Raw genomic sequence first — 12,697 nt, 5'->3', positions numbered from 1 at the left:
ACAGGTTCCTTTTTCCTTTCCTTGACAAGTAACGGTTCTAGACATAGCCTACATGTTTCTTTTTGCCCGACAGCAAGAAAAAAATATGTACAATCTAAAAAAAACATTTTTGCCTGCTCGCTTTCTTTCTCTTTCCCTTCCTCCTTTTCCCCAACCTCTGTTACCACCATTTCCCCTAACATCCGTCTCTCCTGTTCTTCCAGTTGATGATGTCAGCCATGTACGCCATCTGCAAAGTGAAGAACGTGGACCTGCGTTTCAAGACCATCGTCACAGCTTACAAGAACATGCCCAACACCCATCAGGAGGTGAGCCATACCATGACTTACCCAACAGGCTGGAGGGTGTTCTTAGCACTTAACCCATTTAGACCTGAAAAACATTTTAAAAATGTCTTCTAATGTCTTCAGTTTTCTGAAAAACCCTATTTTTCTATGTCAGTGGTGCTCATTTTTTTCACGTCAAGGACCCCCAGAATTATCTGTATTTGCTCATCTGAAAATATGTTGTTCCAGAGACCCTCCCACCCAGAAGCAAGGATTTGAGTTAAAAATGTTCGCCCTGAAAGAATATATATTCCAAATTTGCACCACGTTTTCACAATTTTTCGAAAATAGCAAATCTACAAGCTCGTAGCGCGCCACCGAGTGGCACGCTATGAGCTTGTAGATCTGCTATTTTTCAATAGCTGAACATATTAATAGCTTAAAACACCAAAAGGGGTTCCCGCCCAGAATGGGTTTTAAGTTAGAAGTTTGACCATGTCAACATAATGTCTCTGTTTGCAGACCTTCAAGCACGTGTTGATCACCGAGGGGCACTACGACTCCATCATCGTCTTCTACAACCAGGTGTTCATGCAGAAGCTGAAAACCAACATCCTGCAGTACGCTTCCACCAGGGTGAGATAAGATGAGAAACCAAAGTGATCATGTTAATAAATGTACTAATAATTATGAAGACAAAGTCGGAATCAAATGAATTAACATTTTATTCTTTTTTTTTTCCAGCCCCCTACCCTCTCTCCAATCCCACAAATTCCACGGAGCCCCTATAATAAGTTCCCCAGTTCCCCTCTACGTGTGCCCGGAAGCAATAACGTGTACATCTCCCCCATGAAAAGCCCACGCATATCCCCAGGGATCATGACGCCTCGCTCCAAGTCAGTACAACACTTTCTTTCTACTTTACCACCACCCGAGCACTCTCTTATACATCACTTTGGATATAACCATTGATATAAATGCTGCCATTATAATCACAGTTAAATGATATCCTCTAAAATAATCTTCATTCCAGCTCATTGTATTAACCAGTGTTTGTTTTTGACTTTTCAGAATGCTGGTATCGATTGGTGAATCCTTTGGGGTACGTGCCTATTATCATGTGTATTCTGCAACATACCGGTACTATACAACTGCATCCTATAGTTATCATGTGTATTCTGCAACATACCGGTACTATACAACTGCATCCTATAGTTATTTTATTGACCTGCTCTGCTAAGACAATCACGTCTTTTTCCATTGTTTTTTTTTTTAATTCGTTATTTGTTTTTCCACTTGCAGCTGTCCAATAGGTTCCAGAAGATAAACCAGATGGTGAGCAGCGGTGAACGCTCCTTCAAGAGGATCTTGGACCTCGGCGCCTCCCCCAAGCCCCTGAAAAGGCTACGATTCGACATGGAAGGCCAGGATGAAGCTGACGGCAGGTTGGTTACAAAATGGTCTCGTGGCTTCAAGGCCTTGCCTGCATGTTCACTGGTGCTTTGTGATGTGGTCTTCATTGTTTGTTTATGGATCAACATTGTCAGTTCGTTTCCACAAAGTATTGTTGTGTGTACAGAGCGGTACAGTGACTGGGTGATAAATAGGTCATCGTCACGTTATAAATATTTTTGAGTGGTGCAACCACTCTAACGAACAGCAATGTCCGTGTTCACCCACCTACTGTATGTGTTCACCTATGTCACTATGAGCACGAGTACCAATGACTACCAATAGTGGCGCTGTTGTGCCAGAAACAGAGAGAGAGAGATAGTGCTGCACTGCTGCCTGCTAATGAGAGACAGAGAGAGAGGGGGGGGGGTTGCACCACTCAGTTCACACGGGTGTGATTTTTTGTTCTATGCACCAGAATGCTGGTATTGATTGGTTGGTTACAAAATGGTCTCATACAAAATGGTCTCGTGGCTTCAAGGCCTGCCTGCATGTTCACTGGTGCTTTGTGATGTGGTCTTCATTGTTTGTTTATGGATCAACATTGTCAGTTCGTGATAAATAGGTCATCCTTTGTTATAAATATCTATTGTTTTGCTCTATGCACCTTACACTTGACACCTTACACTTGACCGTGGCTACTATAAAATAATTATTATTCTAATAATACCGTCCGTAATACACTTTATTTATAAAAAAGTGCTCTTCATGAAACAAAAATATTATCAAAAAAAATTAGATAGTAATAAAATAAAACTAGAAAGGTCGCAATTTAAAAAAATTGCAAAGTGTGGTTGCCGCAGTCGCTTACATAGGCCCCTCCCACTAACGTTGCTAGCCAATTACAATTTCAAGTCACGCCTGTGATCATGTGTAAGTAATTCGGAGGGTATTTATGCCGCCCAAAAAGAATTCTGCAACAAACGGTAATGTTTTTTGCATTTGTGGCGCCCCCTATGGATGAAAATGGAATTGCTTTTGGCTTTTGGTTGATTAAACCACCCGCGATATCTGATTCAAATTTGGGGTGGGTTTGGGATTTGTGGCGTTTACTTCGAAAGCCGATTACAGCCGGACGATACAAAATTCAAAATGTGGTGTTTTCAACCGAAAGGTCCAGATTTGGACAAAGTTTGTAGGAGGAGGAGCAAAAAGTGTGTTTGGAGAAAATTCAAAATGGCGGAAAATATATCATGACGCAAATGGGCGTGGCCTATATGGAGAGATGCGTCATGACTCATGACCCAAGGAATCCAGGGACAAAATAATTTTGAGGCCGACCGATGTAATTATATGATAATTAATTTTCGTAATTATTATGAACCTCCCTGCCAAGTCTTGTAACTATAGCTATTATGGTGTCAGAGAAAAAAATACTTGAGTTGGACTTTTAGATCTTCCCATGTTAAGTGAATGGGGAAAATGAATTCACTAATTAATTAATATCAATTAAACTATACAACATTTATCTATAGCAAGCACACCATTCCCGATGAAGTCGGTCGATTTGACATATGGCTCAAGTGCGTACAGTCAAAACTGTGGGAGGAGTAGCGTTTCAAAAAAAGACTCCAGTAAAAATAAAGTGTTACAATTACAATAGTCTGGCAACCACACTAATACTAAATAAAGTGTTACAATTGCAATAGTCTGGTTGCCCACACTAATGAATGAAAAGAAAAGGTAAGGGGAACAATAGTATGGTTGCCCATAGGCAACCACACTAATAAAGTGTTACAATTACAATAGTCTGGTTGCCCACACTAATGAATGAAAAGAAAAGGTAAGGGGAACAATAGTATGGTTGCCCATAGGCAACCACACTAATAAAGTGTTACAATTACAATAGTCTGGTTGCCCTTTACACTAACTAGCTTTGGGGATGCGTCAGAGCTGGATTCCTGAATGGGAAATTCTGGGCACAAGCCCTGCAGGGCCCAACGAGCAGGGTGGCACTGTAGAAAATTAGGCCAATTAAGTCAGAGGCATTCACCCTGGAAATCTTAATTATAGCGGCTCTCATATAATGTTATGTATTGTTACATATACAAATAATAAAGTGGTGAAAGAACATAACCAGCTGATCAGTCAGTCTATCATATGATTCTAAAGTAAAGGGCCCCAGCACGAAAAGCTACTATAGTGTACCCGCATACGACCTGTTTTGAAACCGAATATAGCTAAAGTATAACATAATTCTTAAAACACCAAAAGGGGTTCCCGCCCGTCAACTACACCATTGGTTCTCAAAGTTGGGGTCTCAGCTGGTCCTTAGAAGGGTAGAAACTAAAATCAGCCAGAGAATGTATCATTCATATACTGTACAGTACTATGCTGCGTGAATAAACATACAATTTGATAGCATACAGTAGATCACCCAGGTTTTATGGTTTTTCAATCCCCACACGTGTATGTATAAGTGTTGCAACACTTAAAATGTAGAATATGAAATTTTAACGGTAATATCGTATATCGTATCGATATCAGAATATTTGGCATAAATACAGAGATATGAAATTTTGTCCATATCGTGCAGCCCTACTTGTAACCAGAGCCCATAGAGTGTAGACAGAGTTACGACAACTACGTTCACTTCATGGGGCCAGTCCTCTTCTACATAGACTTCTATTGGCGAATAGGGACACCGGAAGTTTACAGAATCTATTGTAGTCGATAGGGCTCGCGCGAGTACATGAACCACGTGACGGGCTGTTTTCTGCCCCCTCAATGTCGCAACTCTGTCTATACTCTATGGCTCTGTTGTAATCCAAACGTACACGCGTGTGGGTATATGGATAGGGTGGCCTGGCTGGGTGTATGACTTGACTACCGCGGCCTGAATGATGCAGCCCTGGTGTGAGATATGATCTGGACAACAGATGTCAATATGAAGTTGAGGATAACATTGACCACTTCTGTGTCTTAGTCATACTTCTCTCTCCTTTCTTTCGTAATCTTTTTTGTCATCAGACGGACAGCTTGGTCATATACTTCTCTCTTTGTTGACGTTTTGTTAACTCATCCTCCTGCCGTTAACCCAGTGGTGGAAAGTAACTAAGTACATTTACTCAAATAATGTACTTAAGTACAATTTTGAGGTATTTGTACTTTACTTGACTGTATTCCAATTTCCAATACATTTACATCTACTCCACTACATCTCAGAGCCAACATTTGTACTTTTACTCCACTACAATTATTTGAAAACTTTAGTTACTAGTTGCTTTGGAGATTTACATTTTGATTAGAAAAACATACATTACTGTAACCACTTCAACCCTATATACATTTCGACCATTTGAAAATAGCTGATCTACAAGCTCACAATGTGTTGCGATGCGATGCATTGTGTGCGACCTCTCTTTTCTATTCAAATATGAATATAAACTGGAAAGGTTGCAATTTTGAAAAAGTGCAAAGTGTGGTTGCCGCAGTCGCTTACATAGGCCCCTCCCACTAATGTTGCTAGCCAATTACAATGTCGCGTCAACCTTGTGATCATGCGTAAGTAATTCGAAGGGGATTTATCCCCCCAAAATCATGTTTTTGCAACAATCGGTTAAATTTTTCGCATTTGCGGCGCCCCCTATGGATGAAAATGGAATTGCTTTTGGAACTTGGTTGATTGAACCACCCGGGACATGTGATTCAAATTTGGGATGGTTTGGACATTCCGTTCGTGATTTGTGGCATTTTTTGTAAAATAGGCCCCTCCTACTAACTTCGGACGACGATTACGGCCGAAGTATACGCACTACCAAAATTCTGCAGTTGGTCTTTTAATCGGATAGGTCTGGAGATCACGTGTGCCGATTTTTGTGAGATTTGGACAAAATCTGTAGGAGGAGCCAAAAGTGTGTTTTGGAGAAAATTCAAATTTGCAGGATTTTTTCCCCTGACGAAAATGGGCGTGGCCTATAAGTGGAAATGCATCATGACCCAAGGAATCCATGGAAAAATTAATTTAGATTTGACGACTTATGGTTCAAGAGTTATAGGGAAACGCAAAGTGGGCTGTAATAGCGCCACCATGAGGCCGACTGATGTAATTCCCTTTCAATTAATTTTCTTAATTATTATGAACCTCCCCCCAAGTCTTGTAAATATGGCGCTTACGGTCTCCAAGGGAAAAAAATACTTAAATTTAGTCTTTGATTTCCCCATTATAAGTCTATGGAGAACTAATTAATTAATATCAATTCAACTATACAAAGGACCTCTTAGCAAAATACAAGCACACGATTCCCGATGAAGCCGGTCGATTTGACATATGGCTCAAGTGTGTGCGGCAAAAACTGTGGGAGGAGTAGTGCGGCAAAGTATCCAAATGTACAAGTCTGGTTGCCCTGTTAGGGCAACCAGACTTGTACATTTGGACGTTTTATGACATGTATAAAACAATGCGCGAGATGAATAAAAACATTAAGGCATCAAACAATCACATTTTTAAAATACTTTTTTACAGCAAGTTATTTAACAAGCATGAGCTCCTTGGGCTTCTCATTCAAGAGCAGAGGTGTACTGACAGCAAAGTCAACTCAGGAACAACCAGCAGTTTCAGTAAAATCAGGGTAGAAAAGTAAAAAATAGGACTATTATGTTCTCTTGTCCTGGTTTTAGTTATAGCAAGAGCATTCGGTACAATTTGGAAACATAAAGTCAAAGTGTTTTTTTTTTTTGCTTACATAGTTTCTTACTAGAGACTTCCAGAGTTCTTGGTCATTTGCGTTCTGTTCTACTGTATGTGATACCAGGTGTATCCTAGTCTCTTGATGTATGCTTGGAGATTCCGCCTCCAGGTGTGTTTTCTTTTGGTCGACCTCTTTTTTTCTTCTTTTTGCTTAAGACATGTCAAAACACCACTGCAAAGTTTGTTAATGTGGCTCTTGACGGCAATGTTTTGGCAACGGTTGAATAAAGAACCAAGTAATGACTACATTTGAGTGATCTGGGCCAGAATTTTCAGTTTTATTCAATTGAATTAAATATTTCATATCCAGTCTTCCATGAATATCTCCTAGATAATTAATTCAACGGGACACATGTGTATGTTTATTGGACTTCACTGGAAGACATAATTGTATATTGTCTTCAATGCCTGACAATGTAAGTGTGTATGTATATTATAATATTAAAGGAAACAATAGAACACGCACATCCACTAACTGAACGCCAGGTGCTGGGCTGAAGTAAATAATATAAAAGAAAGTAAGGTCCGCACACTGGACTGAGCTCCAAAAGCTTAAGGTTTTATTTTCTCACCACAGGGACATGACGTTTCGAGCCTCCTCATGGCTCTTCAGACCAAATCTGATGAAGAGCCGTGAGGCTCGAAACGTCATGTCCCTGTGGTGAGAAAATAAAACCTTAAGCTTTTGGAGCTCAGTCCAGTGTGCGGACCTTACTTTATTTTGTATGTATACTATTGCCATGGGAAAGCAACTTCTGTATAAAGACATTGAACCTTCAAGGCAGCAGCAACACTCTTCCATGGGCTATAGACCGTAAGGCTATGAAGCAATAGCACTGGGGCATAACGGGCTATAGACCGTAAGGCTATGAAGCAATAGCACTGGGGCATAACGGGCTATAGACCGTAAGGCTATGAAGCAATAGCACTGGGGCATAACGGGCAACGGATAAGCACGTGGGTCCATTCTGCACACGTGACCTATCCACATCCATCTTTTGAGCTTGATGACACTTGACAGTGCATGGGGTCAAGCCTGTGCTCCTATAAAGGGCCTTGACAGTGGGGTCAAGCCTGTGCTCCTACAAAGGGCCTTGACAGTGCATGGGGTCAAGCCTGTGCTCCTATAAAGGGCCTTGACAGTGCATGGGGTCAAGCCTGTGCTCCTATAAAGGGCCTTGACAGTGGGGTCAAGCCTGTGCTCCTACAAAGGGCCTTGACAGTGGGGTCAAGCCTGTGCTCCTACAAAGGGCCTTGACAGTGCATGGGGTCAAGCCTGTGCTCCTATAAAGGGCCTTGACAGTGGGGTCAAGCCTGTGCTCCTATAAAGGGCCTTGACAGTGCATGGGGTCAAGCCTGTGCTCCTATAAAGGGCCTTGACAGTGGGGTCAAGCCTGTGCTCCTATAAAGGGCCTTGACAGTGGGGTCAAGCCTGTGCTCCTACAAAGGGCCTTGACAGTGCATGGGGTCAAGCCTGTGCTCCTATAAAGGGCCTTGACAGTGGGGTCAAGCCTGTGCTCCTATAAAGGGCCTTGACAGTGCATGGGGTCAAGCCTGTGCTCCTATAAAGAGCCTTGCAAACGGGGAACGATAAAACGCTTGGAGAAGTCACGGTGCGACAACAACGCAAGCTTATTTACGTGAGCGCGGTCCCGTGAATTTGTTGCGAGCGTGCTCGTTTCGTGCACACGCCCGCGACTCACCAGACCTGGATTCGGTTTAGCTTTTTTTTCCCGCTTGCGTTGTCGCGCCCCTCTTGTATTATATATTATGTATTATATTATTATATTGAGCAGACCTGTAGCAGACCTGTCGTTGATCCAGGCAACAACGTGTGCGTTCCTCGCTCCCCGTTTGCCTCGGTTCGCCCCATTTGTGCCGCGCCAGGTCGCGCGCGCCTGTTCGCGCAACTTCTCGTCTTTGCATTGACTTTGTATGTAATCGTGCCGCCCTCGTGACATGCTCGGCTCCATATATGGCCGTCTCCATATATGAAGATCACGACACTGACCTCTAAAACCCTGGATAGCCATACATGGCGATGGTGATTACTGGATCATCACCAGATCATCACCTAGATCTGCATATATGGAGCCGGCCAGCAACTCTATATCTGACCTCAAACCCTTAGATCTCCATATATGGGGCTGACCCGTTCTGACATTCCATATGTTGCTCCTTCCCCACCTGTCCTTCCTCCCTTTTGACTGATACCAGTCCATTCAAACTCTAAACGGGCCCGCCCCAAAGTTATTAGCACAGCCGCGCCCGGCAAACTAGGTACGAAAAGTAAGGCCCGGCCCTAACTGAGCCTGGCCTTACTAATTAGCACACATTTTACGCCCTACCCGACCCAGAAAAAAAGGTCCATATATGGGCATTCCCAGACTTGTAGTTTCAGGGCGTCTTACTAGTTCTAAGGAGCATTTCCAGAATATTTTTTAATGAAAGGCAATTTTAGAAATTGGCCTGTAATCATTGAAAATAGATGGAGCACAACCTTAAAATAGTCTGGGACAGATACAGAAGATAGTTAGCTGTTAGAAAATGAATGCAAATTAGGAGCAACTAAGTTACTACAACACATGTTTTTAAACTCTTGTGTCCACATTATTGTACATGCAGACATTCTCATTCTCTTGTTAGTGAAGTAATTAAAATAATTTTTATATAATATTATATACTGTATTGCTGACATCTTTGTTTCCTTTCTTTTACAGCAAAACGGGTGGAGATTCTACAATGATACAGAAGCTTGCAGAGATTAGTAAGTGTTTTAGAGACAATTTAGACCTCTAGTTTGAGGGTGATAAACTAGCGCCCTCTGCTGGGAACTGCTGTACCCAGTCAGTGCAGTGTTCTGTGAGCTGCTGTTCCTCAACTCAGACTTTACTTTATTTAGAGCACATTTACAACAACCAGAGGTTGAACAAAGTGCTATACAAGGTCAAAATAAAAACTAAACAGACAAAATATAAAAGAAAAGCAGATTAAAATAAATTAAAAGACTTAAATCCTAGAATTATACCCTAATGTATTCCACTGACAATGTGCATGTTGGATGACTAATGCGGCACCCTATCTAACCAGATTTATTTGTATTTGTATTAATCATTTATAATCTTTATGAAACTAGATTGGTTAGGGCACACAGACCTATAGTAATCAAAATAAAATGCAATAATTAGTTTCTTGTATCATCCTAGTACCATTGAATGTAGTAATAGTAGCTGTGCAAAAAGCCTGAAACCAATTCATGGTATTATCAGTAAATCACAACCATGGGCATTGTGCCATATTATTGGGCAAAATACATCATGAGTATCATACTATGAATTATGCATTATATTGGGTGGAACTACATTCTCTTTATAGGTGGGTACAAGCATGATTCCTTAAGTTAAAGTGTCAACATAAATTAAACGTCAGACTTAAGTCCTATGTGAACAACTGAAGTCAAATAGCATAGTTGTACATTAGTGTACTGATTCTGCTGCTGTGTGTCACGCTTTCAAACCCATCAGTTCAACCCTTGATAAACACGGTTGTTACTACTAGCACCATTAGGCCTATGGTCTGTCCTTTGGGTGTACATCTATGGAGATCTGAATGTCTAAAAGGCCTGACATCGAAATTTAAAAAATGTCTTCTAAATCATGACAGTTTTCTGAAATGCCTACCGGTATGTTTCTATATCAGTGGTGCTCAATATTTCATGTCGAGGACCCCAAAAATTATATGTAATAGGCTGCCGACCCCCATCTGAAAACATGTTGTTCCAGGCAAAGATTTGCACCATTTTCATCTACAAGCTCGGTGCCGCACCAAAAGGAGTTCCCGGCGTCCAGAATGGGCTAATTTTTTATCAAAGTTTCTTTATTAATTTTTCAAGTCACATGAGTCAAAAATAGCATACAATTTTTTCTTGAACTTTTTTACCCCCCCCTCCTCCCCCCAGAGTATCTTGTACCATTAACAATTAAATAAAAGGCACATACAAATATACATATACATATTCAAAAATAGAAGAAATTAATCATATATTAGACACAATATGCAAAGAAATAATAATAATAACAATAGCAAAAAAAAACAATTACAGTAGGGTCAGTGTAATGAGTTAAGGATTGTTGATGTCAGCCGCGTTCATCCTCTCAACGTGTTAAAAAAGGTTGCCAAATGGTATACATTTTTAAAGCACCAGCGTACCCTCTTGTGGAGTAGCGAATCTTCTCCAACGTCAAATGATGTAAAACATAATTAACCCAAGATTTAAAAGTTGGCAGAATGGGCTAATTTAACGATGATCATGTGATTATAGGTTCCACTCGAAGTCGCATGCAGGAGCAGAAAATGAAAGAGGATGCTGAATCGAGGAAGGAGTGACGGTGTCCTCACCGAACGGACATTTTTGTCTGAATCGAGGATGGAGTGACGGTGTCCTCACCGAACGGACATTTTTGTCTGAATCGAGGAAGGAGTGACGGTGTCCTCACCGGAGTGACGGTGTCCTCACCAAACGGACATTTCTGCCAGTACTGTTGTTTACCACACCATGAATCCTGGATTATCTGTGTCTTCCCATGAAGTAAAGTAGGAAAAAAAAAGGAAGGAAGGAAAAACAAACGAAAAAAACATTTGGTGTAGATTTTAGTTAAAGTTTAATGTGTTTCTGTGAGCAGATTTCTTTCGCAGAGCTATATGTGTATATAGAGAACCTTTTTTTGTTTATGCATAGTCATACAGTACATACTCGTACTAGTTTTAATTGAGTTTTGGGTTTGTTTGTTTTTTTACCATTCATTCGTTTGGATTTGCAGTGTTGCAGTGACCATGTTTTAGAGAGGAACTTTAATTTGTGAATATTACGTGAGAAATTATTTTCACATCATGCTTTTATTTCAGGAATGTTCTCTTGCTCCGTTTTTTTAGTCATCCCTCTGGTGTTGTTTGGAACTGCTGACCTACTGGTTTTTGACTGACGTGATGACTAAACTCAAATGTTCCAGTCGTGTGTGAAATAATGATTAATATCGATTTATCTTTAGTGTAATATTTCACTTTGGAAGAATGATCTCATTTTAAATTGCCTAATGTCAGTTGTTGAAGTCAACAGTCAACCGCCGCCACTGTCACTGCTAATGTTTAGGCTTTCGTAACAATTAGGTAACAAAGAATTCTAAATAGCGTACGGTAAATGTCTAATGACACACGTATCTGTTGACTGCTCATGAACTCCACAGGCACAACGTCAAAACGTGTTCTTGTAATTTCTTCAATGCATTCTCATTCAGTTAACACATTCAGTTACATTGCTGTTTAGTTAGTTGTTCACTTTGGTATCATTTTTGTTTTTGTTTTAGTATTTATAACGGACACAAGAAGTCTCCCAGTAACTAGTAAAGTTGTCAACGTATTGGCTGAGTTTTAAGGGATTTTGTCTAAAATGTGGGTTGGCTGTTGAAAGATTTTCCCCTGTTTTCTTATTTCGTCTATTTGAAAAAGTCATATTGTAAAAGAAGAAAAAAAAAGAAATCGTAGGTAGTAAGATATTTTACCAAAGTGAAATGTTCCTTTAAATGTGCTTAATATGTCAGAGTTTTATTGAAGTAGCAGTTTGAAGAATGTAATAAATAATTCATAGAAGATTAATTTAAATGTGTTGGTACTTGGTTGCAGAGGGAGGATGCTGCATGCATGTCCTTTTGTCTTTACTTTTGCTAATCCACAACAACAGACTGTTATTTTCTTTTGCTATTCTCCCCATACATGCAGACCATATTCGGGATCAATTAGTTGATGAGTTGAACATCATGAATCTCATCTGTTGGAAGTTGTGACTGATTCATCAGCATTCACTCTAGAACTACAATCATATTTTACCTGTGTTGTTGCCCAACTTTATATTTGTAAATAAATGTGAAACCCAATGCTTTGTGTCTTCCATGTGAGCCATCATTGATGTCTTACTGATACGGTATCCCACTGTTGCTGTTGTATAGTTGTATATATGTATGTATATGTAAATCCTAATCTAGGCTTGGTCTTCCTACAGAGGCTATCGGTAATGTGCATCACCTGCGCAGGCTCGAAACAAACCTAAAAGATTCATTTTAAATGGTAGGCCTACCCGGCTACCCGCTCCATGTTTATTTCACATTGTGAACGTATTTCCTAATGGCTCATTGCCTCTGGGGAATAACGGCAGCTGCTGCTGAGATGGTAATTGGTAACAGTTACCTTAATTGTATCGTCAAGTGTTTCCTTTGGGAAGGGCAGAGTTGAATCC

The 12,697-nt window shown here is 40.5% G+C and overlaps 1 protein-coding gene across 1 annotated transcript in view; it reads left to right on the top strand.

Moving 5' to 3' along the window:
* The window catches only part of rb1 (retinoblastoma 1), a 42,229-nt gene extending 29,891 nt beyond the window's left edge, over positions 1-12,338 (top strand). The window contains exons 22-28 of the mRNA XM_079507716.1: positions 204-308; positions 789-902; positions 1,011-1,162; positions 1,338-1,368; positions 1,569-1,711; positions 9,129-9,175; positions 10,730-12,338. Coding sequence (XP_079363842.1) covers positions 204-308; positions 789-902; positions 1,011-1,162; positions 1,338-1,368; positions 1,569-1,711; positions 9,129-9,175; positions 10,730-10,794 — 657 coding nt within the window. The 3' untranslated portion in view covers positions 10,795-12,338. The remainder of the gene's footprint in view (positions 1-203; positions 309-788; positions 903-1,010; positions 1,163-1,337; positions 1,369-1,568; positions 1,712-9,128; positions 9,176-10,729) is intronic.
* Positions 12,339-12,697: the final 359 nt, after the last annotated feature.

Source organism: Electrona antarctica (genome assembly GCF_951216825.1).
Source record: "Electrona antarctica genome assembly, chromosome: 8".
NCBI lineage: Eukaryota > Metazoa > Chordata > Actinopteri > Myctophiformes > Myctophidae > Electrona > Electrona antarctica.
Note: the sequence above shows the minus strand (reverse complement) of the source record. Positions and strands in the feature narration are given on the sequence as shown.